Source organism: Phanerochaete carnosa (assembly GCF_000300595.1).
Source record: "Phanerochaete carnosa HHB-10118-sp unplaced genomic scaffold PHACAscaffold_9, whole genome shotgun sequence".
NCBI lineage: Eukaryota > Fungi > Basidiomycota > Agaricomycetes > Polyporales > Phanerochaetaceae > Phanerochaete > Phanerochaete carnosa.
The window spans coordinates 552,114-579,377 of NW_006767636.1; the positions used below are offsets into that span (position 1 = coordinate 552,114).

Below are 27,264 nucleotides of genomic sequence, written 5' to 3' on the forward strand. Positions count from 1 at the left end.
CGAGCTATCCTAGAAGATAAAGCGTTTACTGATACTTAGCTATTGCACCATCGGCAGTAACTTCACCCTTACCTTCCTTCCTCTTGTAACATATACTCAAAGGCACGTTCATCCCTGTCTGCACCGATAAATGCTAGGGCAGAATCTCAAGCAATCGTGGCACCGAGGCTTGACAGTCTCCTATAGTTAATGTGGCGAAACCTGTAGGTGTCCAACCTTATTAGTCATCGTCAAGGACACGTTGACCGGGCTCGGACTCAGAGCGTCTGATCTGCGGACCTTGCTGCTTTACAGCATGCAGGGATGCCGAAAGGCATCTGATCCATCTGAATAACGAAACTGAGAGAGCGATGGGTAATCCCACATAGAACTCATCACTTGAAGAAATCTTACGGTTTGCGCTACTCGCATACACAGCCAAGGTTCTTGATTATAACAGGCACCGCCTTACTTGGGTGAGCTCCATCACTTGCGACGGGCAAAACTGTATTAAACGCATACAGATCGTCGCATCCTGCCTTCAGGCACCACAGATTATAGTTCTAGGGTGAGTCGGCCGAAGCGCCATGAACGGCTGCCACTTTGAAAAAGCTTGCGGCGGCGCCGTGCAATATGGAATGCTTCCTGCTTTCCAGACCCGGACTCTGTAAATAAGCCGTGACCCTGTGCAGTTGTATCTCGAGATGACGGACCTTGTGTAGGGCGTAGTGTCAGAGGCTTACGACCTCTTGCTGGACGGTTACGTCTTGCCACTACCCATGTTGGCTCGGCCAGGGAACGAGCCAGTAACGCCGGCTCGTAGATGGTTACTAGGACTGCAAATGCTTAGCGATGCGGCATGGCGGCTTATGGCGGTGCCTTGGAGATTGCCCGGAGAGCTCTGTCTCAACACAGGTGTCATACATATCCTGTGTGTCTCTTCCAACGTAATGCCACACGATGCGCAATGCTCTCATTGGCTGAAAGCATCCAATCCTGGGTGTGTCCGCACCATTCCCCCGCGTCTTCGGAGGCTCCGTCAGCATTTGTCAGATGATCACTTATTCAACAACGCTCGTATCACAGCGAGAACGTCAGCGCGAGATGGGGACGTACAGATTGCCTGGCTGAACGTACGGCGATGCTGTGCCCGCATCAGGCCGCATTGTGCTACGCGTCGACTCCGCTCCAGTGAAGGTGACATCGGGAGGGGGCTATGGCTGAATGATTCTTGAGGTTGCGAAGCGGCTAGCGGACCAGGGTCCAAGAGAGTTAGCCTTCAGAGGAACAAAGGTGTGTGGATTGGATTACGCCGTCGACGGTCTGGATCCAGCTCTGAGAGCCTTTCGATATGAATTCCGTTGGGAGAGCTTATTGACCCGACAAATTTCCAAGAGGATGAATTTTAGGGTTGTACCTCTCTGTCGCTCATATGTCTAGTATGCGATCTCTCCGCAGATTTGCCAGTTTCCCGGTTATTTTTATAACAAGAAACCCGTATTATCAACGGCACGGCTAGTTGTCTGACTGCGGATGATGGTCGCATGGGGGCTTCCTAGACAGCAGCCAGGTGCCATACGGGGGCACACGCCCTGCGGAGGTCCCAGATATAAAACGGGAAGGGCAAGGAGATCTCCTTGCTCTTTTCGAGATATTTTCTGAAAAGGTGAGATAACTCCCGAAATAGGGTTCTCGTTACCGACCTCTGGGCGTCTGTCTCCAAGACCTCTGGGGATAGGCGCTTTTGGGCTCTTAACAGCACGCAGGACAAGACAACGAACGCACAACGAACGCTTTGGGCCCAGGTCTCACGAAATTCGCAATACCAAACTTGAACTGACCCTGACGCTTTCCTCCGCAAATGACCCCGCAAACGACGCATTCACTTTTCTTCTTCCCCCAACCACCATCTGGTAGAACGCCCAAGCCATCTGCGTTTCCAGTCTGCGGCACCGACGCGTCCTCCGACGTTCCCCCTGCCTGCGACACTCCGTCACACGACTTTTGCAGTGTCCTGTCGTACGCGAACCTCGAGGACGATTGCCATATTCGCTGGAGCGTTGCGGTCCATGCTGGAAAAACATTAGGAAAGGATCCTCCTGTGAGCGTCTCGTCTACTTCGCTTTGCTTCATGGTTTGTCCCGTAATCCCTTCTCGTCTATGCTGCGAGCTGGATAGTATGTTCGGCCTCAGTATAAGACAGAATACGTCGAAGATCTCTGTCCGGAGTCAACCTTATTTCGCGCTTCGCTCTAACTACGCGTGCATCACCCCCACGCGTGGCCGTTAAGCCAAGCCATTCTCCCGTTCTTCTGCTTCTCCTGTCCCCTGGTCTTACTTTCGGTCGTGCTAGATTTATTCGACCGCCCGGTCCTGTGAGACCTCACTCCCTCCATCACCCACCCTTTCATCTACTTCTCCAAACAGTTTGCTGCTGGACTTTGGCAGTTCCCCACCCTCAGCTGTCTCACAAACTCCGGACCAACCCACCATGGTCAAAAAGCGTCGCTCATTACAAGCCATTCTAATCCCTCCATTCTTTCACCCTTCTATATCATCTGAAGAGAACGTGTCGCCGCCGAATGCGGTCCAGAGGGTGCGCTCTCAGTCCGCTGCGGCAACCACAACAGAATTCGTATTACCTCCTGCGATCCCCATAGCTGCCTCTACTAGCTCCTCGTCTAGCAGCAGCGAAACACCAAGGCACTCTCCGCCATCAGATCTTCTGGATGATGATCCATTTGCGAACCTATCTCCGGGTCCCACTGCTCTTGTATTTGACGAATCCACCGTTCCTCTGCGACGCTCCTCTTCGGTGCTGACGGGCGTCGCACTTGATGCTGGCGCGCTGCCTTCCCTGAGGTCTCCACGGGTCACACCACGGTCGCCACTAGTGCACAGCGTCGTTGGTTTGGATGACGACTACTCGAACATCGATGCTGGCTCGCTACCTCCTCCTGCCCCGCCTCCCCCAACCCCTGTCCCCGCTCGACGAGCTGCTACAGTCCTTCCTCGACCTAGGTCTTCTGCTAGTCACGGCCAACCACGTCCAGCACATACTCGTCCAGCATTCTACCCCCGGCCTTCCTTGCCTTCCCTATATACCTTGGCCCAGATAAATGTCGTAGCTCCAAAAGTGAGTTGTACCTCGATGATGCACACATCAATTAGCTGACTGTCCGATCATATATAAAGGTGAAACGTGGTCGTGTAGGAGCAAAATTGCCCGCTGAACCATGGTCAATGATTGACTCGCTCCCCTCTGGTCTAGCGGGACATAGCTATTCCATGTCCCCTTCCGGCTCCAGTTCTGTCACGGATTCTGACATGCTAGTGCAAGAACCCGAATCTTACGACTCTCCTGATGATAACCAGGAGAGCGAGCCAGACGTGTCGAGAGAACGTGCCTCGTTTTCAGAATCCGATAGGTCTACTCCTTATATGTCTGAAGCCGGAGATGTCCAGACCCGCGCGAGTATCATAAGTCAGTCTTCATTTGATGCATACCCGTCAACTCTTATACCCTTCGAAACCTTCGATACCCATATACCTCGGGGCGTGGAAGATGATCATAGCTCGCCAGAGCCGTCGTTTCCTCCAACGCCGCAGTTCACTGCAGACACACCAGCATTCTTGAACTTGGGCTATTCGTCCGTGTTTTCGCAGCAATCGAGAACCTCTATTTATGAAGACCTTTCCGCCACGTTGGAATACGATTATTCTCAGGCGGTCTCACAGTTCTCGTCTTCTGCTTCCGAGCAAGATGCCGTGTCTTCTTCGCCTTCGCTCGGGGAAAGCGCGCCCTGCGATTTCCAACCCGGCAGCTCGGTCCAGACCATCCGTGCGTATAACCTACACGACCCGCCATCACACTTCCGTTCTTCGTCTTGCCAGGATGGCACGGCGCAGGAGCTTTCGCACATGGATACTCTTCCTCTCTCACCCACCACAATCGGGGCCAACATCGACGCCCCGAGCCGCACTTCCTCTGGGTCAAGTGCGTACGAGGACGACGCCGACTTTTTGACTGTTTACAGCGACTCGAGCGACGAGGAGTACCTGACCGCGCCGTTGTCAAGGTCACCTTCTCCCACAGCTGGGTTGCCACCTCTCGAAGGGTCTGCGGCCCAATGCTTGCAGCTACCGTACGCTGAAGAGCACGAGCTGAGTGAAAGCTCTGGCATTGACATCACGGAGCGACTATCGCGCTTGAGCATCTTCAGCCAGTCAGACACAGCCTCTAGCCGATATGTCTCCGCGCCGGAGTATGTAGATGCCGCAGAGGAAGGCTCTCGCGGAAGCAGAACCCAGTCACACCATGGCGAGTCTAGTCGTCACAGCGAAAGCAGTGATAGGCACCAGGGGACTTCTTCGAGCTATGGCGGCGGACGCGCAGGGGGTATGGGGTTTGGCGGGGGTTCCGGTGGTGGGCGCCGCGACCGGGACGGTGACGACGATCGCTACCGACGACCTTACCCACGAAGCGCAGCTCCTGACTACGCCACTCCGGAGACATCCGAGGAAGAGGACAGCTCCGACGAAGACGAGAGTGGGCGGCCAAAACTGTCTCGTCGCCAGGGCCGTCGCGCTTCGTCTAGTGAGGGGGACGACGTCCCTCTGGCTCAGCAAATTCCTAGCGCGCTTAGGGCGCAGCGATCCATTCGGATGCAGGTGCGGGATGAGGCCGTTCAGAAGCGAAGAGCGAAAAGTCTTCGTCGTCCTGGCTCCTCAGGCCACTCAGCACCAGATCCGCAGCCTGCATTGCCCACGCAGAGGGTCACTCCCGACCATTCTGCTGGGGTGCACGTCTCGAGAGCTCCTTCGACATCCCGTGCGCTACCTGTACTCCAAGAACCTCCTAAACCCACGGGTCGTCCTCGAACCAAGACATTGCCCAGCCAAGCGGGTGGCAGCCCATTCGCCGTCGGTGACCTCACTAAAAAGTTGCTCAATGTGCATACCGCCCCGCCTCTTCCCCATTCACCTATCTCCCCTGCGAGGTCTTCACATGACCAGCAGGGACCGCAGTCACCGAAGCAATCCACCAGCCGCCTTCCCAGCCAGCCCGATCAATACGCAAACCTGAACCCTGCCGCGCAAGATGTCTCTATCGCGCTCCGCCTGCGGAACATGCGCTCCTTCCATCGCCCACGGACTACAGGCGGTGAGTCTGAGCCTCCACCGCCCACTCCATCTGCGGGGGCGCAGCTAGGGCGTAGCAACACGGGCGCTACGCGCCGCCCGCAGCCGCCCGATTCGCAGCCCGCGAAATCCCTGCCGCAGAATGCTGCGCCGAGCCTCGAGAGGGCAAGATCGACCCGCTCGCAATCGCGGCGACCGAGCGTCGACAGATCGGCGCGGCCCTCAGTGGACCAGGACGCCCGGACGCCCATGCCGCCCATGCCGACGGTGGTGAAGACGCCTGCGTGGCAGCAGCGCGTGTTCGTGGGCACCCTGCAGCGGTTCTCGCAGGTGGAGATCACGGCTACGTCGACGGCGCGGGACGTGCTCGAGATACTGCAGAGCCAGGCCGCTCTGGAAGATAGCGTTGCCAACGGGTGGATGATGTGGGAGGTCTGTCAGGACTTTGGCATGGGTACGTTGCAAATGTTTACTGTAACGATAGTGTGCTCATCATCTGTATCGTAGAACGGCCTATCCGGAGCTTCGAAGTTCTGTCGGACGTTACGAACTCCTGGGTCACAGATAAGACCGTGAACATTCTGATGGCCAAGAAGACTCTGCTTGCCCCGAAACTCAGTCGGGCTGTAAGTTGCATCTTCGTACATGCCGCATTGCTTTACTAACGGTCATATAAGGCTATCCCGTCGAGTTCCCCGGTTTGTGGAGGCTTTGTGCAATGGGAGCACAAACGTGGCAAGTGGCAAAAGCGGTGGCTCGAGCTCAGAGAACATAGCTTGTGGTTGTCCAAGCGCGACACTGTACGCCGAAGTTTCATGCTCCTCCGGGCTTGCACTAAATTTGCTTCATTGCAGGGCAAGGACCAGATTCAGCTCTGTTCCTTGAACAACTTCGACGCGTATATTGTCACCCGCATCAACAAAGCCCCCAAACCTTACGTCTTTGCGGTCAAGTCGACAGATAACATCTCTTTCTTCGAGAGCACATCTGACTACGTGCATATCTTCTCATGCGACAAAAAGGAGGGAGAGAATTGGGTCGAGAAGATTCTCCTCGCTCGCGTGAGTGCCACTTTTTGTCGGCCCTCCTTGACCTTGGCTGACACTTGATATCTAGTCCTACATCCTACATCAGGACCGTAACGTCTTGTCGACGGCCTCCACAGCTATCACTTCAGGCGCGTCGCTTTCCCGCTCCGGCACGCGCAAGCGCCCTGCGCAACCTCTAGTCAACTTCGGTGCCGCACAAGGCACGGTTACAGAGCCACCTCCGGTTGCCTTCATACCAGGCTCGCTCTTAGCTAAAAATCCGTAAATAGACTTTTGACCTTTCATTCATCTTTATTTCCTGGCAAACTAGTCGCTCTTTCTTTACCCGTATCGTCCTTTCTGGTCATTGCTAGCCTCACATTCGTTTCTCTAGACATCCTAGCATCGTCGCACTGTATCGAGAGCTTGTAAATCAAATCAGAGCATGGAATCGACATCGAGAGCACACCACAGCCGTGGATCGAGATGTGGATTGATACAAAAGGTAAGCGATAGCATAAGGAATAGGGGCTGAGCAAACGGTCCAGGGGTGGAGAGAATAGACAAGTTTAATCCGAAGTTTTCTTCTGCTTCTTCTTAACAGGTCCCTCTTCTGGCTCACTTGCCTTGGGTTTTGCCTTGGGTTTCGGCTTCGGCTTCGGCCTCGGCTTCTCCTCGTCGACGTCCATGGCCTCGTCGTCGGAACCCTTCTTTGTCGGTTTGGGTCTCGGCCGTGGGGCCGCCTTCTTCGGCTTTTCGGGCTTTTCGTCCTCCTCACCGTCGCTATCCTCTGACTTGGCTTTGGACTTCTTCGCAGATGCCTTCTTTGCGAGCGCTTTGCCCTTGCTTTTGCCTTTTCCGAGGAACTCACGGTCACCGCTCGCATCTGAGGCGGTCTCGCCGCCATCTTCGTCCGACGAGGTGTCGGTCGGCGAGCCAGAGTCTGAGCCGTCCGCCTGGAAGTCTTCATCTACAAGTGACGCGGTCAAACTCAAGGACGTCTCCATACGCGAAATAGTGCTCACCTTCCTCGCTGTCTTCGTCGTCGTCCAAGCCACCTGTTCTCGGCTTTGGCGCCTCCTCGCCGTCGCTCACGACGCTCTGCATCTCGTCATCGTCATCGTCGACACCCATGATTAGCTCACCCTCCATCATCTCGTTCTTAACCTTGACCTTCTTCTCTTTCAGGTACTCCTCGGTCACCTCGTGCTCCTCCTTGTTGATAGAGGTGAAGGTGAATTCAGGACCACTCTTAGTGACGATCTTCAAGTCAAATGTACGGGCAGCAGTTGCACCAACACCGGCACCGAGACGCGAGAAGACGATCTGGTGGATGTCCGAGAGGTCGATAAGGGTAGGAGTTTTTGATACGAAGAAGATGTATTTCTCAAGCAAGAAAAGATCGCCTTGGACAGCCTTCAGGTTAGCCTTCAGTGCCGGGTGACCATCTCGGCTGTATACACTATTAGTATATATTTAACCAGATACAGCTAGTGGCGCACCTCTGAAAGCTGCCAGCACCGATAATCTTTCTGCCAGACAAAGCGCGGAACACACCAGAGACGACTTCAAAGGTAGGCTCGTCATACGATTTTTTCAGGCGGTCATACTTCTCGACTTCCTCCTCGGGCATGTTGAGCTCGGCGGTGCTCTCTTCGTCCCTGCTAAATTGCATGACCAAGTACTGGTAACGAGTCTGACCTTGACGAATGGGCGTGCTAAGACCAAGCTGCATTGCGCAGCTGATCAGCAATAGCTGAAGATATTGAGACGCAGCAACACTCACAATGAACAGGACATGCATATCGTCCTTGGGAAGAAGGAAGAGCTTGGCAATGGTGGTGTAAAGTATCTTGTAATCATACGTCTTACCGCGCAAGCGCAAGAAGTCGCGGAACATGTCCACATCGTAACGGCCACGGGGTGTGAGGACAAGGACCTCTTCAAAGCTGAGGATGATGTCTCCAGTAACCTGGCCAATCTCCGCCTTCTCCTTGATCACGTCGTGGAATGCCTGTGCAGCACTGATCTCTTCTCCCTCGTCTTCGGAATTTTGTGAGCCTTCCTCTGATCCGCGTGCTTCCTTCGTGTGCGTGCCGGGCACGTAGAAACGAATTTCAGTCAGTTCGTCAGGTCCATGGCGGGACGCTTTCTTGTCCACTTGGGCTGCCACTGGGTACTCGAGAGAGACCTCTGTTCGACCAGCGATGTTAGAGTTCGCGACCTTCGCCAAGGGTAGTTCAAAAGCAGTCTTGTTGGAAACGAGAAACACAAGGTCTTGGCCTAGGAGACATATGTCAAATCGCGTAACTCGAATGGGACGAAGGCTACTCGCCTTGGAAGTCGGTCATGCCCCAATTCCAGCCCTTCACTGACGCCTCCTTCGTTTCCAACACGATGCTGAAATGTTGTTTTAGCAACTGTGCAAGCCTGTCGTGGTCATCTCGCGCAAAACCATCGAACGTCTCCCTCTTCCTGTCCGCGTTCTTCTTGTCCTTATTGCCGAGACCTATTCTCAACTGGTAGTTCCGTGCGACACGGATCCACTGTGCCCACTTCATCTCGTCTTGTGGAATAGCTATGGTCTGTTGGCTATCTTCTCCTCTCCATGCCATTCCACTGACCGCGATACGCAGCTCTACGGACCAAATCAATTAATGCCCCAGGCACATACGACGAGATATCTGACTTACTGCCAGCCTCCGGAGAGAGTCCATGATATATATTGTCGAACTGAGTCGTCATTTTTATCCTGGTCGTGAACAGGCGTGAAGGAAAGTGGTGGTTTGTATGAAAGACGGTTGACGCTCCAAACGCGCCGGAAATATTGCTCTACGCGTCTGGGCGTCTGCCACAAGTCGTTTCTTCGTCCTGCGCTCATCTTGACACGCTCTTTACGCCCAGAGGTCTCCCGACACAATCCTTAGACAACAGGGGCAACGAAGAAATTAAGCTGTATACATTGTGCAATATCTTGTAGCAAACAATGGATTCCCTGGAGGCCCGTTCTCGGAGTGTGCAAGAACGGACATTCTGCAAATGGTTCGCCGTATCGCGCTGCACGATGACCATATTATTGACTCTATTGCAGGTTAAACACGAAACTAGAGTCGGCCGGGTACCCAACTATGACATCCCTCGTGAAGGATCTTTCTGACGGCGTTCGGCTAATTCAGCTCATGGTGAGCAGCGCGCCCACCTGCCTGCTCAGTGATGCTGACTAGTTGGCATAGGAAATTATGGGTCGGTCTCTCGTGCATGCTTTGACATAAGGGATACTCATATCATCGCAGGTGATACCTCGCTTGGGAGATACAACAAGAACCCGCGCATGCGAGTACAGAAAGCGGAAAACGTGAACAAAGCACTGGAGTTTATTACGTCCCGAGGCGTGAAGCTCACCAATATCGGCCCTGAAGGTATGCCTTCCATGACATGAGATAGTGTATTACGCTTTATGCGAGCGACCAGATATCATCGACGGCAATCTCAAGCTCACTCTCGGAATGATATGGACCCTGATTCTTCGTTTCACCATTGCGGATATCAAGTATGCTTGTTCATCCTGTATTTTGAATACAACTGATACCAACATCCGAAAGTGAAGAGGGTTTGTCAGCGAAAGAAGGCTTGCTGCTCTGGTGTCAACGCAAGACCGCACTATACAAAGAGGTCAACGTCCAAGACTTCACCGTCAGCTGGTCAGACGGCCTCGCACTGTGCGCGCTCTCGCTCTCCCCTACGTATCTATGTTTACTTAAAATGTTTAAGGTGTGCTTTGATCCATTGCCATCGACCTGACCTACTGGACTACAACAAGCTCGACAAGGTATGTGTTCTATGCACGTTTTGGTCCTGCGCCTCATTAATCTCTTTCAGGCGGACCGTCATCGAAATACCCAGCTTGCCTTCGACGTCGCTGAGCAGCATCTTGGTATTCCGGTGGGCCTGTGACTTGCGGAGTCATTGACTTGTGGCTCACTTCTTCTCAGCAACTCCTGGAAGTAGCAGATCTGTGTGACGTCGCTCGTCCAGATGAGCGCTCCGTGATGACATATGTTGCAAGCTATTTCCATGCTTTCTCTACCATGGGTGGGTTGTATCATGTCTGTTCTCAGCTCCTGCGTCTGACTCTTGGTATGCAGACCAGGCGGAGACGGTGTCTCGACGAGTCGAGAAGTTCGCGGAGCTTATGCAATCTGTATGGCTTAGTAAGAATGACTACGAGCGTCGCGTCCGAGCGGTGCGTACACCACGCTCATCTGACTTAGATTGCTCATTCGAGGCCGGTATCCAGCTTTTATCGTCAGTACTGGAGATTCAGGCACTCTGGGCCGCTATCAAGTTCACCGGCACATACGTCGACGCAAAAGAACATGCCAGCAACTTCCAGAAGTACAAGCAGACGACAAAACGGCAATGGGTCACTGAGAAGCAGGATGTCTCGACGCTATTTAGTAACGTTCAGACGAAGTTGCGGACCTACGGCCTACGAGAGTACGTTCCGCCGCCGGGCCTTTCGTTAGCTGTATGCCCCGCTTTCCCGGTTTACTGCGGATTGCACTGATGACTTCCGCCTGTAGGATTTGGATACCGCCTGGAAGGCGCTATTATCATCCGAAGCGAAGCGATCACGAGCCATTAATGCCCAAATTAGAGAGTACGAATACAGTTACGATTTCTTCTAAAAACCATTGACACACCTGTAGGATAAAGGAGACGCTGCGCAAACATTTCGCTGACCTGGCAAATGACTTCGAGAAACGGCTTCATACAATTTCGTCGGAGCTCGCCTCCATTGAGGGCCCATTGGAAGTACGCAGACTGTTCTCTCCGCGATTTATGCTCGCTGATATGCGTTGCTCTCCATAGGAGCAGCAAGAACAAGTGCGCAAACTGCAGACTCGGCTGCCCACACTAGCAGAAAAGCTGGCCGAGCTTGCAAATGCTGAGGAAGATTGTCAGGCTGCTAACGTGGACGAGAATGACTACACTGTTTTTACTTTCGCTGATTTGGAGTTTGAGCACGAACTGGTCGTGCAAAGTATCTTGAAGAAGCTTGCATTCGTTGATAACCAAGTCGGTGGCGGCTCATTGCGTCAAGCACTTCCGTCCTGACGATAATTGCACAGATTGTATCACACAACATGACAAACCTCACCCCAGCGCAGCTCGAACAATTCGAGACCACGTTCCGCTACTTCGACAAAGACGAGTCGAACACGCTCGAATTGGCGGAGATGACGGCCGCCCTGGCCAGTCTAGGTATCATATACCCTGTGTGTAATGCATTATTTACACAGTGAATGTTCCTTATATTGCCACCCACAGGAAGAGGATATGTACATGATCCACGACCAGCTCGTACAAGACTACGGGGCGGTCTCTTACGAAGCATTCATCAATCTTCTGGTTTGTTCGGCACCGAATCTTTGTGGCACACTCACTCATTCTTGACGATATCTGTAGGTTGAGATTACCGAAGATCAGACGTCTCCAGCCCAACTACGTGAGTCTTTCCGTGGGATCGCGCAGGATAAGGTGCGTTTATCTGCCTATCGTGTCTCTTTCTGTGCTCACCAAGCATGCCAGCCGTTCGTTACAGAGCTGGATCTTCGACTCGCGCAACTCTCGCAGAGTAGTGTCGATTATCTGCGACAGGCAATGCCACCTGCATCCAACGACGGCGAGCCAGCGTACGATTACGAGTCGTGGTTGGATGAAGTTTTCTCATAGTTGTCGGGTGTAATCTATGATTCTTTTAGTTAGTTGGCTAGAGTATGACTCATGACTGCATGAGGTGAGACAAGGGCATATGTTCTGTAACATTTGTAGCACTAGTACAATAACAAGTAGATTATCAACAGCAGTCATGCACAACATAGACGAACACAAGGGACACGACTAATGAAGACGAATACTACTCAATGGTAATCGGCAGATAGTACATGTTGCAACGGCGACCTTCGTCGCGGTCTACTTGGGCGAAACAAGTGCGGCCAAAGTGCCTCCGGATGCCTCAGGGTATGCTGGGCACTGTTGTCATGAAACTGACAATTGGACCAGTCTACGACAAAGTTGTGATTCTGGAACATGCTAACTACGGCAGGGATGCTTGCTGCGGACGCGACGTGCATGACAGATCCAGAAAAATCGAGCGACCTGAGGGCGGGGCGCTGTGCACACCAGGCCGCGAGGGTGGTTACCGCGTCGCTTTCGAGTTTCGCACGTACGCCAAGCTGCGCGAGCTGTGGCCAACCCTCAGCCCCCGCGATCAGCGTGTGGTTCTGTAGCATCTGTGGGAGGAGCACCGAAGTGATGTCGCCGACGAGGGAGAGCGATTCGATCGAGGGAACCTGCAGACAGGCTGCGAACGAGCGTGGGTGCTCGGTCCAGATGGACGGTAGTGTCTCGTTCTCTTCCGAGACAATCTCCAATTCCCTGAGTGGCGTATGCATATTGCGCAAGAAGCTGCAGAGCTCGCTTAGCGCTGGGTGGTAAAGGAAACACCACGTCAATGCATATACCGTGCGGCCTCCCGCGGTTAACCCCACGAACTTGATTTCCTAGATCGTGAGCGCCGATCTCGACTCGTATTTTCGCTAATTTAGATGCGATTGCAGATGGGAGCATGCCGCCTTCAGACAGAGCGGCTTGGAAGTGATCCGGATAGAGGTCGCGAATACGGATGTCTATGGTGTCCAGAGCCCGAGCGTCTATAGAGGGGAGTAGATGTCGTATATATCCGAGCCCGCAGAAGAGTTTCAGAGCGCGGAGTGTAGGCAGCGATATCCGTTCGTGCGGATGCCTCGGGATGGGATCAGACATAGGAAACTGGGAGCGATACAGAGAGATTTCCAGATCCTCGATTTGAGGACTGTCTTGAAGGATGGAGCAAATATCGTGGTCTTGCGAGACATGACTTCCTGCTTCGCAAGAAGTGAGCCTTAATGTGGTGAGGTTGGAGTAGAACCCTCTGCTCCAAGGCATCCGGACTCCCTCAAGGCTCAGATGGCGCAGTCGAGGAGTGTACCCGGCAAAAATAGGGTGTTGCAATACAAGATGCACCTGATTGGACATGGGATTTTGTGGGGATAGCTGTAGCGAGAAGGTCTCGAGATAAGCGTATGCAAAGGCCGGGGGCGTGGCGAGGAACTCTATGAATGCGCTATCGATGTGGGCAGGTACTTGCATATTGAGTGTCTTGGCACGACATAGTAGATTCATATTGAGCTTGGAGAGCGACTCGGACAGTGGCGGATGTAAGTCAAGCCAAACTTCGAGAGGATGGTTCTTCGTTCTTTGTAGAATGGCATCTTGAAAATCGCTGGGAAGTTCAGATAACCGGATGTGGCTCCAAAGAATGGGAAGTCGAGAGATACTGCGCGCCAGTGGGAGCAAATGTGAGATATGATGAAGCACGGATGGCCTACGCCGATTTCCTGGTGTTCTCCGAGCGGAGGGGCTCCGGACACGCACATTATATAGATAATGCGCAAGACTTCCACTGGAAGCTTGTTGACAGGTGCACAGAAATTGGTGTGTCTGCGCATGCGTGCACGTAGGGTATATGCGCTGTATAAACCTGACTGCATAGATTCGACTAATTTCTCGACATGTTGCAAATCTTCAACGAGATGTTCAGCCTGCATCCGGCAATTTGGACCGGGCAGGGCGAGCCTGCGAAATGGTATACTTAGAGGAGAGAACGAGAGAACAATATGGCATCGATCCTACGAGATCATGTTTTGCTGAGTAGACGCAGACCGAACCCAGGAGTCTAGGGACTCTTGCAATGCTCGCATGCCGTTCTCAGAATCTCGCGCCATAGACCGCTACAAGGGATGCAATTCGTTAGTAGATATAGCTAGGAATAGGTTAGCTGAACTAGAGGAGTGCCGTAAATGAGATTTCTTGCAGCAGCGTTTGACGGTTGTGTTCAAACTGTGTCCGCAGCCCCGAGCGCGTGACGACTCTTTCGGCCGTCACCGCGCCACAAAGCCAGCACAAAGAACACTTTTTCGTACATCGGGACCCAGGACGCTCATATTCAGCTAAATAAAAAAAACCACATATACAGGCCTCAGAAAACATATTACTAGTTTTGAACAATCACAGAGCATCCGGGATTATCGCAGCTCATAATAACTGGGGTCTCTGTCCAGTGCATAACTCGTACGACACTACATATCAAGCCTAGTTACTGGTCGAAAATGTAAAGGGAGTGGTGGCAAATCCGACGCGAGAGTTTCCCGTATCATACACGGCATAGAATCTTTCTAAGAAAGCGTAGCCGTTGACAAAATCCAGTCCCTCTCCAGAAGGAGTCCCAAGGTCACTGACAATGAGATAGATGCTATCATTCTTGCCTCCGATGGCACTATTGAGCTAGAAAATGGTAACGATTGGGAAGCTGACAACCGGCTTCAAAGAAAGAAAACGTACTGCACGAGGCCAGAGCTGCGCATTACTGGTGAGCTCGAAGGTCGCCTAAACGGTAACGTCAGTAGATTAGGAGGCCAGCGTCGTAGAAACTACCCACATTTTCAATGATAAAGAACAGGCTTGGGAGGTTGTCAAGCTGCGCAGAGCTGATCGTCAGAAGTCCTGTTGTGCTGTCGAGGACAGCACCCGTCAGGTTCTGATACGTGGCGAAGGCGTCTATACACGTCTTCACGTTAACAAGAGTTAAGGGTTTTCAAGAAAGCGGCGGACCAGATGCGAGTTCTACTAGGGTGGTTCCAGTATCAACGATGCCAGCAGTGTTAGATAAGAGCGTCTGGTTGCCGAATGTAACGCTCTGGTTAAAGCCGACGTAATCCATAGCAGGGTATGTGGTAGTGATATTACTATGTAGAAATGAGCCCGAGGTTCGAAGCAGAAGAAGAGCGACATACGTGTATGTGAGGTCTCCGTTAAACTTGCTGGAATCCACTCCACCAAACGTCAGCTCACCGTTGGGGTCAGACGTCGAGTTTGGTGGCGCGAATGCGATCCCGACCTCATATGCGTCTAAAAGACCCAGACTCCAAGCATGGTCCGTTACTGTTGGGATCAGTATTTCAGAAGCCGTTGTCTCTGTGAAGCAGGTAAGCTACGGGCTGAACTTCATCATCAGGGGCACTTGCCCTCCGTCAGGATTGTCGGGCCCAAGCTGATGTATCATTAGCATAAGGCTGCTCTAGATAGATGTAGGACTTACCCCAGAATTCCATCTACTCCAGCCTCGAAGCCAAGCGCCCACTGGGCATCACCGATGGTCTGGTTCGGGATGCTCAGCCCTCCAATTGTCACTGTATCGTTGTATTCGAGACCTTCGATGTTATGTCAGCATACATTACACATGCTGCGCAAAGCTGTGCGCACCGATGAAAAGTCCGGAGCCATATTCAATGAACTGCACGCACTATTAGTATTAAAGCTGACGTGAATTGACAGTTGAAAATACTAAGATAGTGGAGGTCGCAGTAGATGTATTTGTGGGCGTGTACGGGTTTGAGGTATTAGCACCGATCCACGTGCTCGAGCTGCCGATATCTACGATCAGGTCGACTATATTGGCGTACTTAGCGAAGCGTGACAGCTGGTAGGCCGGAAAACACACTCACATGTCTGGGGTGGTTCACCGATCAGGACCTGGAGAGCACATCATCGGTTTGTTCGCTGCAATTGCACTAGCCCACCAACAGCTGGAACGCACCTCTGCGGTGTAAAGTACAGCAGTATTTGTGACGGGCACCGGCGTAATGCTGGAGTCCTTCTGGGCGCGCTGGGCTGCTGTCGACTTGAAAGCCTGCGCTCGCGCTTTGTCAATCTCCGGCAGCGTCTGGCCGGATGGCACGTTCAACCGTCGAGTGAGTGGTATGGATGCAGCATTATTTCGGGTATTAGTCGGGAATGCTGCTAAGAGTGCAGCGAGCGTAAGAATAGAGACTGCGAAGAAAATCATGAGTCGTATGGAGGTGGTTGGAGGGGGGCAGATCTCTGGCCTGAGGAGATAGCGAGTGCCTCTTCGTTTATATAGCATGAAGTCTTAAGAGTAAGACCGCACCGTTGCGCATTAGTCAATGATGAAAAACTCTTAGTATTGCTATTCTCGTCCCTGGATCGCGACTGAGGTCACGACGTATGACGAACTCGTACGCTGGAGATCGAGTGCCGGCCCCCGAATAGTACCGATATTGAAGAGTCAGCTGTCGTGGAACTTCACAGGTGAGCGTGCAAGTGTCTTAGAATCGTACCGTGGGGCTATATATGGCACACAGATGCGAGGATGATCCATTCGACGATAGTTGAAGTATTCTGGATTGCGATAGGTCTACGCACAAATCGCCGGACAGAGAAGCTAACGGTAAAGTTAGGACATCGTCGAGCGCGGCAAGAGAAGTGCACGCACCGCATGGATGTGGAAGACGCTTGTGGCTTCGATGGAGCAAGAGATCCCGAGACGACTATTATGCCAGGGGCAGCTGGATCTTCGTCAGCCATCCCTGTTCACAGATGACGTACTTCGATTGACGAGAGACGTTGCGGACACCGACGTATCAATACAAGATAGCACGACAGGTGCGCAAGTTGACGGACTCCGGGCCTGGCATAGGAATTCACCAAGATGAGTGGCAAATCGAATGTAGAATGCGCAAAGGCACTGATAGCCGCAGCATAGTCCACAATATATGGCACGCACAAATGCTTGATGTACTTCCCTGCCACACATAATGAAGCTCTATAACACAACACAAGTAGCAACTGAACTCATATCGCCCACTCCGCAGCCCAGACCTCCGCGTCCCAATTCTCCACAAGCTGCGGGTCATCCCTGAACTTCGCTTGGAAATCTGAAAAACCTCCGCGCAAGATGAGGATTTCATGGGGTATATCTTCTCCTTCAGCTTGCAGAAGACTACGCGTCTCGGCATAGATCTAGAGTGGCTAGATTAGCTGAGTACGTCACAAATTGAAGAGAGCCGACCAACCCTGGCGGCTTTGGGACCTCTAGTTAGAAATGAGTAAATTTTTTTATTAATGATTCGTCAAAGTACTAACCGCACTTGAGAGAGTGCACAGTGGAAGATGACCAAAGGCACATGCTTGGTATCCTTCACAAGCTCGTCCACCTTCAAGAGGAAGCCATGAGACGGCGAGTTGTGCGCCCCTTTGATATTGCCGCCGTGCCAATCGTCATCCCGGACATCGACGACACAGTAGTCTTTCCAAGGAACCCTATCGCTCTTGATGATAGAGGCAAGTTCCTAGAGCCGTCTCGACTGTCAGGATACACATGGCCAGCAAATCCGAGCGTCGAAACTTACATCAGGCAAGATATACCTGACTGCCATCGTCGGGGGAGAGCGCTTGCTCGCCGTCGCAGACGCTGTGCACCCCGATCTTGAGAACGTCACCGACTGCGGGAAGACGCGCAACGTTGGTCGGATGCAAAGCGCGCGGATAGGCCGGTGCGAGTGCCGCCAGAGGTTCATTACATAAGCTGCCGCTGACGTCCCGCGTCGCGCTCGCCGCCGTCGCCGTTGCACACGTCAGTGTCGGCCAGGAGAGGACGAATGTAGTCGGCTGGCTATGTGGAGTGTGGAGATGGCGATACCCGGTAGATTACGCGTGACCGAAGAGCTCGCTGCGAAGCTCCAGAGCCAGACCAAAGAGCGCTTGGTTCGAACAGCAAGGGTGGTTCGACCGACGGCTGCTGAGGGCGTCGCCGCCGTCAAGGAAGTAGAGAATGTCAAAGAAAAACCTTGTGAGAATGAGCGGGGGAGGTCGGGCGGCGTCGAGAAAGGACTGGCGGAGAGTCGAACGTGGGCACTGGGCAGGCAGAGGCTGGGTGTGTTTGACGCGGAAATTTCCGGAGCCCATAAAGAGCGTCAGAGGACGCCGCGAGCTTTCTTTTCAACGTTACGCACGTCGCCAACCATGTCTCTCCCGCAGCCCGTCCCCCCGTCCTGGAAGGTGTGTTTGCCGTTGCTGCTGGTAGCGAGCAATCGAGGACGCGCTGTTCTGACACGGCGCGTAGGATCTCGGCAAGTCGTCCGGCGACCTCTTGGGCCGCGACTTCTACTTTACGGGCACCAGCCTCGAGGTCAAGACGGTCACGCCCTCCAACGTCGCCTTCAAGGTCTCTGGAAAGCAGGATGACAAGACTCACCTCGTTAGCGGCGAGCTTGAGGCCAAGTACTCCAACAAAGCCCACGGCGTCGTCTTCACTCAGGCCTGGACCACCTCCAACCTCCTCCGTACCCAGGTCGAGGCAGAGAATCACCTTGCCCAGGGTCTCAAGTTTGACCTCAACACCTCGCTCGCTCCCAGCGGTACCGGCAAGAGCGCTCTTATTACCGCCATCTACAAGCAGCCGGGTCTCCACACCCGCGCTTTCCTTGACCTCTTCAAGGTGCTCAAATTTAGTCGCGTTTCTCTAGTCTGCAGCTTGACATAGCCATTCGCAGGGCCCTACCTTCACTGCCGACACCGTGCTTGGCCGGGACGGCTTCCTGCTCGGTGCTGAGGCGTCCTACAATGTCACTGAGGGCAAGGTGACCCGTTACGCCGCGGCCGTTGGCTTCAGCGCGCCGGAGTACGCTGTTACCCTGCAGGGTCTCAACAACATGAACCTCTTCTCCGCATCTTACTACCACCGTGTTTCCCCTGATGTTGAGGCTGGTGCTAAGGCCACCTATGACTCCAAGGGTACCACCCAGAACGTCCAGCTTGAGGTCGGCTCCAAGGTGTAAGTGCATATACCCGTCGTGGCGTCGACTGATATGCTTACATTCTGCCTAGTTACCTTGACAATGCTGCCTACATTAAAGCAAAGATCAATAACACTGGTATCCTCGGACTCGGTATGCGTTGTCGCACAAATCGCCGCTTGTCGAGACTTACGTGGTTTGAACAGGCTACACCCAGGCCCTCCGCCCTGGTGTCAAGTCGTACTTCGGCCTTGCTCTCGATACCCAACGCCTCAACGAAGTTACTCCCTCCGGTCCTGCCCACAAGATCGGTGCTCACTTCATCTTCGAGGGGTAAACTTATTCTATCATCGCTTTGATTGCATGCTCCCAAAAATATAGTAAATTTCCTAGTAGGCTTCGATGTCTCCTCACGTAGTGCTTACTTTGAGATCTCGGTTCAGAGACTTAGTGTGAGTTCTCAATCAGCTGGCCAGATCCGGAGCACTGGGCGATTGTGCTAGCGCTTCAGCCCTGTGCACGTCGGAGGCACCGTGCCCACTTTCTGCACGCTAGGAGGTTTGATTCGGCGCACACATGACAAGACTATTCGCGAACGAGGTCTCAGTCTCGAATGCCGCACGAATGTATGCCGACCAGTCGACCCGCCGTGGCCGAGTCTCCTCTTTCGTGGCTAGTGCGGTTCGAAGTGTGGTAAGCGGAAGACAGCTTCGCATTTGATGCCTGCTATATATCTACGTGCAAACTGTACAGTCGACATCCTCGCGGCTGTGTCGTTAATGTTCAATGCGTAGTATAAATAACAAAGCCGATTGAGCAGGCTATGGTATTTGGCGCACTGCTGTCTCCAGTGCATCTCCGCTCGCATGTTGTGTTTTCTTGGATAGCTCATATATTCGACCCTTATGTAACAATCTCAATCGCCTACATACTGTAGCCTGACAACAAAGCAATCATACATCTCCCGATCATTTCGTTTCCCGATGCCCCCAAGGCATGACACTACCCCGCATTTGTATGTAATCTCCCCGCAGTGTGTTGGAGTCTGGAGTGGAACGCGACTCAATATTCCGGCTAGTATTGATGACGATGGGTGTAGTCCGCGTAAGTACTTCGGCTGGTATGTAGTGCGCCCTATATCGCCTCGAGACGTTACAGGTAACAGATAATCAAACGCCCTTGGGCGCCATAGAAGCCAGAACCGCAAGCCTGTCAGCTGCGCACAAAGGCTACGGATCTCGACGCCGCAACGCACGATAGATTATGAGATGTGTGATAGGCGGATACCGGCTGGGCGAAAAGAGAGAGTCGCGACGGACAGTTGACGAAATTCCGATGTGAGCCCACAGTGGAGACCTGAACCAGACCAAACTTGAGACGAACCAAGACCCCACGACCAATTCCAATCATCGGCGTGTCAGACAACGACAGCCCCGACATCAGCACAATCAGCCCTATTCATAGCGGGTCTAGAAGTGCTCTCAGATGAGCGATAGCTTGATATGAGCTCAGCCTAGCGGAGGAAACGGGGACTGGACCGGTGGTGTGACCATGGCAAGTGTGCGGCGGTGTCGGGCACACAAGCCAGCTCAGAGTCCTTCTGGATGCTCGAGAGGACTCGTGGAGTGAGAACATGGATCGTGAGAGTCCGAAGTGAAGCACCGAAGGCGATGACAAGAGGCAGAGAAAGCGAGGAAGGCGAGAAGGAGAACCTTTGGCTAAGAGTCAGGCCCAAGCGCTCGGCAAGCTCACTAAGCGCCAATTGTGCGACCAATTTTTTAAAGTCCGACTTGAGCGCAAGCCTGGATATAAGCACGCAGCAGCGTGAAACAAAGGCTATCCCCACTCTTTCGTCTTTCTCTTTTCTGTACCCCTAGACGGTGAGCACCAGCATCCTCACATCCCGCGCAAGACAGTCCTAACGATAGCCCTTCTCAGGCCTCCGGCCACATAGAAATAGAGTGTTTCTGATTCCTTGTTCGACGCTTGGCCTTTTCCTGCGTTACGCACCCTAGAGCAAGTAGTTTTCAGAGTAAACTATCGTTCAGAGTGAGTGTGCTCGGTAGTACATAGCACTTCACTTTAACGATCTAACAGCTCGTTCGACATGCAGATGCCAGCCGCTACCGCTACCGCTGCTTCTACTCCCTCTCCTGCCTCCCTCAAGGCCGCTGTCGCCCCTGCTGCGGGCCAGTTCGACATCACTGGTCTCTTCGTCGCTGACAAGGCCAGCCGCGCAGCCGCTGCAGCCCAGCTCGCTGCTCTCGCCGAAAAGGAGGGCCCTGCTGCCATCCAATCCGTCGGCTTTACCGATGCTGTCGTGAAGGCTCTTCAAGACAAGAAGTCGCCCGCTGCTCGTGAAGGCGCTGCTGATGCGATCGCTTTCGCCGCTGCATCTCCCGCCATCAGGGCGCTTGAGCCTCTTTTCGTCGACAGTGGACTGTACGCTGCACTTCTCGAAACCTTCGCCGACAAGATGCCCGCTGTCCGGACAGCGGCCGTCGAGGCGGTCAGGAAGTACTTCTCCGCTATGAACCCTTGGGCAACCAAACTTGTGTTGCCCGCCCTTCTTCACGAGATCAAGTCTGCCGGCAAGTGGCAGATCAAGACCGGCGCTCTTGCTGTTCTCGATCAGCTCATTGCTTCTGCGCCGGTGCAGATCGCTCGTGCTACCCCAGATATCGTTCCCATCCTCTCCGAGGCCATCTGGGACACTAAGGCCGACGTGAAGAAGGCTGCTCGTGCTACGCTTGAAAAGGCCACAGCTCTCATCTTCAACAAGGATATCGAACGCTTTATTCCTGCTCTAATTGACGCTCTTATTAATCCCGTCGAGAAGGTTGTCCCCACTATTGGGCTCCTCTCCGCCACCACATTCGTTTCCGAAGTTGATTCGCCAACTCTTTCCCTCATGGTTCCCCTCTTATCTCGTGGTCTCAACGAGAAGCTCACCGCGACCAAGCGTAAGGTTGCTGTCATTGTTGACAACATGTCTAAGCTTGTCGACTCTGAGGTCACCGTTCGTCCCTTCCTCCCCAAGCTTCTCCCCGGTCTCCTGAAGATCGAGAGCACAATTGGTGACCCTGAGGCTCGTTCCGTTGTTGGACGTGCTATCGCGACCCTGCGCCAGGTTGGCAACGTTCCTACCGGTGACGGCTCCGACCTTCCTCCTTTGAAGTTCGCGGACGAGAAACAGCTCGCGCACTCTCTCATCGCTGTCTACAAGCAGCTCGGTGCCAGCCCTGTTCCTTCTGCTGGCAACGTCGAGACGATGTACGCGTCCAATTTGGCTGCTAACCTCGTCAACGCCAAGGAGTTCGACTCGTCTCAGTGGCAGACTCTCATCCCTTACCTCAAGTTCCTCGCTTCCGAGCCCGAACCCATCAAGGTTGCGAACGAGTGGGTCATCAAGTCTGCTACGATCGGCGAGGAGAACGACGATGCTCTCGAGGACGAGGAGGAGGGCGAGGATCTCTGCAACTGCCAATTCTCTCTTGCTTACGGTGCTAAGATCCTGCTCAACACCGCTTCGCTTCGTCTTAAGCGTGGTCACCGCTACGGTCTCTGTGGTCGCAATGGTACCGGAAAGTCCACCCTCATGCGTGCTATTACCAATGGTCAGGTCGAGGGGTTCCCATCTCCCAATGAGGTCCGCACCTTCTACGTCGAACACGACATTGACGGCTCTGAGGCCGACACCTCTGTCCTCGAGTTCATTGTCGCCGATACGCGTATTCAGGCGTCCAGGGAAGAGACCGTAGAGGCCCTCGCATCTGTCGGTTTCTCTGACGAACGTCAGGCGCAGCCCATCGGCTCGCTCTCCGGTGGTTGGAAGATGAAGCTCGCGCTCGCCCGTGCCATGCTCTTTAAGGCCGATATTCTTCTGCTTGATGAGCCGACCAACCACTTGGACGTTGTCAACGTCGCTTGGCTCGAGAACTACCTCACCAGCCTCAAAACTTGCACTTCCAGTACGTCAATTTTTTCTTGATTGGGTATTGATTCGATCTTAATGTAATCTTGTACAGTCATTGTCTCGCACGACTCTGGCTTCTTGAACAACGTTATCACCGACGTCCTCCACCTCAACCGCTTCAAGCTCAAGCGCTACCGCGGTAACCTCGAGTCCTTCATGAAGGCCGTTCCTGAGGCTCGCTCGTACTACACGCTGGAGGCGGCCGAAGACTACCAATTCAAGCTTCCAGACCCTCCTCTGCTCGAAGGTGTCAAGACGAAGGAGAAGTCGCTGATCAAGATGCGCAGTGTCGGCTTCAAGTACCCAACGCAGACCCAGCAGCAGCTGTACGACATCACCCTCCAGGTTTCCCTGTCGTCCCGTGTTGCCATCCTCGGTCCCAACGGTTCCGGCAAGTCGACTCTCGTCAAGCTGCTCATCGGTGACACCGAGCCGAACTGCGGCGGTGAGGTCTGGAAGCACCCCAACTTGGTCATCGGCTACGTCGCTCAACACGCCTTCCATCACATCGACCAGCACCTCGACAAAACTCCTCTCGAGTACATGCTCTGGCGTTATCAGACTGGCGAGGATCTCGAGGAGATGATGAAAAACTCGCGCCAGATCTCAGAAGAGGAGCAGCAGAGGATGAAGGAGGGCTCCATCGTCGTTGTCGAAGGCCAGAAGCGCATCATCGACGAGATTCTGACCCGCAAGAAGCTCAAGCAGTCGTACGAGTATGAGATCTCCTTCAAGGGCCTTTCCTCGTCTGAGAACATCTGGATGCCCCGTGACGAGCTTATCAAGCGTGGCTTCGAGAAGAAGGTCCTCGAGGTCGACACACGCGAGGCTCAGCGCCTCGGTCTCCTCCGTCCTCTCGTTCGTCGCGAGATTGAGAAGCACTTTGCGGACTTCGGTCTCGACGCGGAGTTCGTCTCCCACAACACCATGCGTGGTCTCTCCGGTGGTCAGAAGGTCAAGGTTGTCCTCGGTGCTGCGACGTGGCGCCGCCCGCACGTCATGTGTCTGGACGAGCCGACTAACTACCTCGATCGTGAGTCGCTCGCGGCGCTCATCAAGGCGCTCAAGGAGTTCGAGGGTGGTGTGCTCATCATCACGCACAACCGCGACTTCTCTGAGTCCATCTGCAAGGAGGTCTGGGCGATGCGCGACGGCCGTCTTGAGGCGTCCGGCCACAACTGGGTCGAGGGCCAGGGCTCCGGTCCCCGCATCGACAAGAAGGCCGGTGAGGACGAGGACCAGTACGATGCCATGGGCAACAAGATCGATGTCAACAAGAAGAAGAAGCTCACTTCCGCCGAGGCCCGCAAGGCGAAGAAGGATCGTATGGCGCGCCGCAAGCGTGGGGAGGATGTCATCAGCGACGAGGAGCTGTAAATCTGGTCTTTATTGTATTTGCATCTCTTACGTCTTTTTCTCTCCTGCACTGTTGTCTCGCTACGGATCGTCATGCTGTTGTATGTCTGTGCACGCTCTTCGATCTACTTGTATGGCTTTCTCTATTCTGTCTACCTACGGTGTCTTAATTCATATGTGGATCAACTTCCATCTTCTATGTGAGCAGAGCGAAGTCAGGTGAAGACGCAACAGCCGCGTTCGATGTCAACTTCCGACACTTGCTGTCGCGAGGGAGCGATCTGCTCATATATGCGCCGGTGCCAGCGCGAAGCGCTTGTTATGGGTCACCAGGCCTTCTGGTTGCTTGAGCCACGCGTCGTAGCGAAATCGACCCAACTTCGTTCGTCGTTATCCTTGTGCTATCGTCTTCCGTTGGGAGAAAATCCTCTTCCGACAAAATTCTCGCGCACTCAAGCATCACGAATACTGTATTGGGCAGACGACAGCCTATTTCGGCAACTTTCGGAGGAAGGATCATAAGTGAGCAGACTAACCGAACTCTCTCGGTCGCACCGCGGCCGACGGCTGTGAGGTTGCTAACCCTTCTTCTTCAGGTCGCTGCCGCGCACCCTACCGAGCTCATCATGCAGGCCGAAGGGTTAGAGTCAACCCTTGCACCCGGCGGTAGTTGGCCGTTGGAGAGGCTGCCTGAGGAGCTGCTGCGCGAAGTCCTGGACCACCTGCATTCAGATTCAGACAAGACGACCCTCAAGGCTTGTTCCCAGGCCTGCCACCGCTGGTGCACATACGTAACGCCATCTCTATTCCGTCGCCTCTCGTGGCCCCCGTGCTACTTCGCATGGGAGGACGCCTTCCTGCAAGTCCCCTGGACAGAAGAGTGCAGCTGCCGAGAAAAGGCAGCCTTTGGCACGCTTGCCACGCTCCTCTCGTCCTCCCCGCGGGTGCGCCAGGCAGTCCGGGAGCTGCGCTTCCGTGCGAGATGCAAAGTCGATCTAACCCTGACTATGAAGACCTTGCATGCGATTGTCGAGCATTTGCCGAGATTGGACATCCTCGAGCTCAGCGATCTCTGGGTCGCCACCATCCCCGCGGTGGCCGCGTGGCGCCCCGCAAGGGGAAAGTCCTTAGGAGAAGTCAGGCTCGCTGGGGACTCGCGCTCCACCGATGTCGCCCCGCAGGTCCTGAAGCTCTTCGACTGCGTAGGGAAGCTCGTGATGGCCAGTTTCGACGCTGCGGCCGGCTGCACGTCCTTCCGTGATGACGGCCAGTCTGCAGCCGTGCGTGTCCCCGCTCTCGTGGTCGATTTCGAGGAGGACGGGTATGCGGGCTGGCTTGATGCTCCTGGAGGCGGCATGAGAGAGTTCTGCTCCTACCTCGACGCACCGTCTCTCCGTGACCTCGTCCTCTGCCATCCGTTCGCGCCACACATGGAGCCCCTCACGATTTCCTGGCCAGCTCTGTCATCATTATCGTACGTGCTGGGCAAGCACACTCCGACGTTATCGCAAGAGGCCTCCCATTCGCTCGAGTCCTTGACCCTGGGGATACGGTTACCTAGTAAAGCGCGCAATGTACAAGAATGGGTCAAGCTCAGCTGGGACTGGATGTTGCGTGACTTGGAGGCTTTGCCAGCTGCGAATATCAACGAGCTTGGCATCGTCTTCCTTACTGCATACTTCTTGGAAGTACAATTCGCCGACGGTTTTGACATGTCTCTTCAAAGTAGGGACTGGGGGGCCCTGGAGCGCGTCATTCTGCGAAGGTTCCCTCAGATACGAGCGATCTACGTGCAGGTCGGATCGCACACGAGAGGTCGGAAGGGGCAGATAGCTGAGCGTTGCGACGAGGTTGTCAAGAGGGTCACTAGGACCAGGTTCACGTCTAGACTCTCACAATTCTTGGATGGCGGAGGTGGCGCCCAGAACTTCGCTTCCGTGCACCATCAGTATGATACTGAGTATTTAACTTAGTATCAGGACAGTGGTGACTGTTTATCTCTCGCGTGGCAGTCTTTGCATACGACGGTGTGGATGCGGATGCCCCATTTGTTGAAGCGGACGTCGAATAGGCACGATAACATCCGAGGAGTGTGCAGATACACGCCATACACATATAGCCTTCACAAGTGCTGATCGGTGTACTTCGTCCACCTCTCTACCTTGTGATGCCTTTGGCATTCTATCACGGATCACCCAACGATGATTTTCCGAAGGTAAGCTTCAGCAGATCACCCAAGGATAATTTGGCCATAACGGTAACGGCAAATGAACTTTGTATTGAGATATGACGTGTGTGAAACATGGCTACATGTCGCTTATGGGGATAACATGTTCTAGCGTATCTAGAAGGACGAGGTGACAATAAAATGCCAGAGTTGTGGGTGTATAAAACAATACACGCAGAAGAGATAGCTGCCAGCTTCAACATGCTACTGTTATGCTTTCCCGTCCGCCTGCGCTTCCTTCTCTGATCTCTCCGCTAGCTTTCGTGGAAGAGACTCGACCATAACCTGTACCCGTCGGCGTTCGTCCTCCATGGCCTTGCGGCAGATGGTCCTTTGCATGTCCGTAAGCTGTCTCTCTGCAGATGCCGCTAACGACCAATAACGCACCAAGTACCTAGTGACACAAGCATAAACGTGCCAACAGCCCAATTAGATGCAATTAAAGGGCCTAATCAAACGTAGTGTGATGAGAACGACAAAGACTCGTGAAAGTCGGGTGGTACTGACCGCTACTCATTCCCCGGATGACCCCAATACCTGCCCCACTTGCTATCCCGCTTAGTAGGCTACTCCTAGCACATTGAATCTCATTTATGCGCGAGATATCATCCCAAATCGAGATTCTCTTCCTTAACCCAATGGAGGTGAGTTCTGGTATAGAGCAGCGGAAATTCGGCGGGTACCTTGACGGCCTCTTTGGTGTCACCCCACCAGCTACCAGTGGTCTCCGTATGGTACATCGGTCTCTTTGAAGGGGCGTTGTCTGAGGACGCTGGCGGAGACTGCATTCTTGGCGACGTAACGAGGGAGAACGGCTGTGGTTGAGTCGAACGAGACACAAGCGCCAGGATTTGCCCG

General features: G+C 53.7%; 10 protein-coding genes across 10 annotated transcripts; 6 read left to right on the forward strand and 4 right to left on the reverse strand.

Annotated features, from left to right (window-relative positions):
• Nucleotides 1–54: 54 nt before the first annotated feature.
• Nucleotides 55–1,592, forward strand: PHACADRAFT_261907 (uncharacterized protein; the record flags this gene model as incomplete). The annotated part of the gene is made up of 1 exon (XM_007399396.1): nucleotides 55–1,592. A coding segment is annotated over exon 1 (445 nt), but the record flags the coding sequence as incomplete, so codon positions are not given.
• Nucleotides 1,593–1,684: 92 nt separating this feature from the next.
• On the forward strand, nucleotides 1,685–5,766 carry PHACADRAFT_261908 (uncharacterized protein). Its single transcript, XM_007399397.1, has one exon. It carries the CDS (start codon nucleotides 3,223–3,225, stop codon nucleotides 5,626–5,628), a length of 2,406 nt encoding a protein of 801 aa, XP_007399459.1. The 5' UTR covers nucleotides 1,685–3,222; the 3' UTR covers nucleotides 5,629–5,766.
• A 451-nt stretch (nucleotides 5,767–6,217) lies between these two features.
• On the reverse strand, nucleotides 6,218–8,949 carry PHACADRAFT_177070 (uncharacterized protein). The gene is made up of 6 exons (XM_007399398.1): nucleotides 8,843–8,949; nucleotides 8,485–8,787; nucleotides 7,936–8,432; nucleotides 7,652–7,878; nucleotides 7,159–7,602; nucleotides 6,218–7,119 (listed from the first exon to the last, which is right to left on the reverse strand). The coding sequence occupies exons 1-6, from the start codon at nucleotides 8,892–8,894 to the stop codon at nucleotides 7,116–7,118; spliced, it is 1,527 nt and encodes a 508-aa protein (XP_007399460.1). The 5' UTR covers nucleotides 8,895–8,949; the 3' UTR covers nucleotides 6,218–7,115.
• A 70-nt stretch (nucleotides 8,950–9,019) lies between these two features.
• On the forward strand, nucleotides 9,020–13,861 carry PHACADRAFT_177071 (uncharacterized protein). Its single transcript, XM_007399399.1, has 18 exons — nucleotides 9,020–9,191; nucleotides 9,241–9,331; nucleotides 9,383–9,392; nucleotides 9,443–9,568; nucleotides 9,621–9,699; nucleotides 9,752–9,868; nucleotides 9,921–9,978; nucleotides 10,029–10,091; nucleotides 10,142–10,241; nucleotides 10,295–10,392; nucleotides 10,447–10,677; nucleotides 10,733–10,809; nucleotides 10,859–10,964; nucleotides 11,022–11,228; nucleotides 11,282–11,428; nucleotides 11,481–11,561; nucleotides 11,619–11,690; nucleotides 11,742–13,861. The coding sequence occupies exons 1-18, from the start codon at nucleotides 9,136–9,138 to the stop codon at nucleotides 11,883–11,885; spliced, it is 1,863 nt and encodes a 620-aa protein (XP_007399461.1). The 5' UTR covers nucleotides 9,020–9,135; the 3' UTR covers nucleotides 11,886–13,861.
• Nucleotides 13,862–14,345: 484 nt separating this feature from the next.
• PHACADRAFT_31478 (uncharacterized protein) lies at nucleotides 14,346–16,098 on the reverse strand (the record flags this gene model as incomplete). Its single annotated transcript, XM_007399192.1, has 10 exons — nucleotides 14,346–14,537; nucleotides 14,595–14,639; nucleotides 14,692–14,810; nucleotides 14,865–14,998; nucleotides 15,047–15,175; nucleotides 15,352–15,463; nucleotides 15,516–15,555; nucleotides 15,598–15,701; nucleotides 15,758–15,785; nucleotides 15,850–16,098. 10 exons carry the CDS (start codon nucleotides 16,096–16,098, stop codon nucleotides 14,346–14,348), a joined length of 1,152 nt encoding a protein of 383 aa, XP_007399254.1.
• Nucleotides 16,099–16,652: 554 nt separating this feature from the next.
• On the reverse strand, nucleotides 16,653–17,488 carry PHACADRAFT_177074 (uncharacterized protein; the record flags this gene model as incomplete). Its single annotated transcript, XM_007399400.1, has 4 exons — nucleotides 16,653–17,072; nucleotides 17,126–17,144; nucleotides 17,196–17,401; nucleotides 17,462–17,488. 4 exons carry the CDS (start codon nucleotides 17,486–17,488, stop codon nucleotides 16,905–16,907), a joined length of 420 nt encoding a protein of 139 aa, XP_007399462.1. The 3' UTR covers nucleotides 16,653–16,904.
• A 575-nt stretch (nucleotides 17,489–18,063) lies between these two features.
• On the forward strand, nucleotides 18,064–19,292 carry PHACADRAFT_261920 (uncharacterized protein). The gene is made up of 5 exons (XM_007399401.1): nucleotides 18,064–18,110; nucleotides 18,175–18,549; nucleotides 18,605–18,885; nucleotides 18,939–19,000; nucleotides 19,054–19,292. The coding sequence occupies exons 1-5, from the start codon at nucleotides 18,075–18,077 to the stop codon at nucleotides 19,182–19,184; spliced, it is 885 nt and encodes a 294-aa protein (XP_007399463.1). The 5' UTR covers nucleotides 18,064–18,074; the 3' UTR covers nucleotides 19,185–19,292.
• Nucleotides 19,293–20,701: 1,409 nt separating this feature from the next.
• On the forward strand, nucleotides 20,702–24,377 carry PHACADRAFT_261922 (uncharacterized protein). Its single transcript, XM_007399402.1, has 4 exons — nucleotides 20,702–20,727; nucleotides 20,786–20,896; nucleotides 20,945–22,818; nucleotides 22,876–24,377. The coding sequence occupies exons 3-4, from the start codon at nucleotides 20,955–20,957 to the stop codon at nucleotides 24,198–24,200; spliced, it is 3,189 nt and encodes a 1,062-aa protein (XP_007399464.1). The 5' UTR covers nucleotides 20,702–20,727; nucleotides 20,786–20,896; nucleotides 20,945–20,954; the 3' UTR covers nucleotides 24,201–24,377.
• Nucleotides 24,378–24,509: 132 nt separating this feature from the next.
• On the forward strand, nucleotides 24,510–26,275 carry PHACADRAFT_212289 (uncharacterized protein). The gene is made up of 2 exons (XM_007399403.1): nucleotides 24,510–24,701; nucleotides 24,776–26,275. Exon 2 carries the CDS (start codon nucleotides 24,806–24,808, stop codon nucleotides 26,150–26,152), a length of 1,347 nt encoding a protein of 448 aa, XP_007399465.1. The 5' UTR covers nucleotides 24,510–24,701; nucleotides 24,776–24,805; the 3' UTR covers nucleotides 26,153–26,275.
• Nucleotides 26,276–26,421: 146 nt separating this feature from the next.
• On the reverse strand, nucleotides 26,422–27,243 carry PHACADRAFT_177079 (uncharacterized protein). Its single transcript, XM_007399404.1, has 4 exons — nucleotides 27,090–27,243; nucleotides 26,914–26,992; nucleotides 26,794–26,854; nucleotides 26,422–26,737 (listed from the first exon to the last, which is right to left on the reverse strand). The coding sequence occupies exons 1-4, from the start codon at nucleotides 27,192–27,194 to the stop codon at nucleotides 26,617–26,619; spliced, it is 366 nt and encodes a 121-aa protein (XP_007399466.1). The 5' UTR covers nucleotides 27,195–27,243; the 3' UTR covers nucleotides 26,422–26,616.
• Between the last annotated feature and the right edge of the window lie 21 nt (nucleotides 27,244–27,264).

Coding starts and splice junctions, on each gene's coding strand:
- PHACADRAFT_177071 (XM_007399399.1), top strand. CDS start 9,136: ATGGATTCCCTGGAGGCCCGTTCTCGGAGTGTGCAAGAACGGACATTC. Junction 9,569..9,620: donor CACCAATATCGGCCCTGAAG/GTATGCCTTCCA, acceptor GCGAGCGACCAG/ATATCATCGACGGCAATCTC. Junction 10,810..10,858: donor ATTAATGCCCAAATTAGAGA/GTACGAATACAG, acceptor ACACACCTGTAG/GATAAAGGAGACGCTGCGCA.
- PHACADRAFT_177079 (XM_007399404.1), bottom strand. CDS start 27,194: ATGCAGTCTCCGCCAGCGTCCTCAGACAACGCCCCTTCAAAGAGACCG. Junction 26,993..27,089: donor ACACCAAAGAGGCCGTCAAG/GTACCCGCCGAA, acceptor CGCATAAATGAG/ATTCAATGTGCTAGGAGTAG. Junction 26,738..26,793: donor CTTGTGTCACTAGGTACTTG/GTGCGTTATTGG, acceptor GGACATGCAAAG/GACCATCTGCCGCAAGGCCA.
- PHACADRAFT_261922 (XM_007399402.1), top strand. CDS start 20,955: ATGCAGATGCCAGCCGCTACCGCTACCGCTGCTTCTACTCCCTCTCCT. Junction 22,819..22,875: donor CCTCAAAACTTGCACTTCCA/GTACGTCAATTT, acceptor AATCTTGTACAG/TCATTGTCTCGCACGACTCT.
- PHACADRAFT_261908 (XM_007399397.1), top strand. CDS start 3,223: ATGATTGACTCGCTCCCCTCTGGTCTAGCGGGACATAGCTATTCCATG.
- PHACADRAFT_212289 (XM_007399403.1), top strand. CDS start 24,806: ATGCAGGCCGAAGGGTTAGAGTCAACCCTTGCACCCGGCGGTAGTTGG.
- PHACADRAFT_261920 (XM_007399401.1), top strand. CDS start 18,075: ATGTCTCTCCCGCAGCCCGTCCCCCCGTCCTGGAAG. Junction 18,550..18,604: donor CTTTCCTTGACCTCTTCAAG/GTGCTCAAATTT, acceptor AGCCATTCGCAG/GGCCCTACCTTCACTGCCGA. Junction 19,001..19,053: donor CACTGGTATCCTCGGACTCG/GTATGCGTTGTC, acceptor TGGTTTGAACAG/GCTACACCCAGGCCCTCCGC.
- PHACADRAFT_177070 (XM_007399398.1), bottom strand. CDS start 8,894: ATGACGACTCAGTTCGACAATATATATCATGGACTCTCTCCGGAGGCT. Junction 8,788..8,842: donor ACTCTCTCCGGAGGCTGGCA/GTAAGTCAGATA, acceptor TTTGGTCCGTAG/AGCTGCGTATCGCGGTCAGT. Junction 7,879..7,935: donor ATATGCATGTCCTGTTCATT/GTGAGTGTTGCT, acceptor TGCGCAATGCAG/CTTGGTCTTAGCACGCCCAT.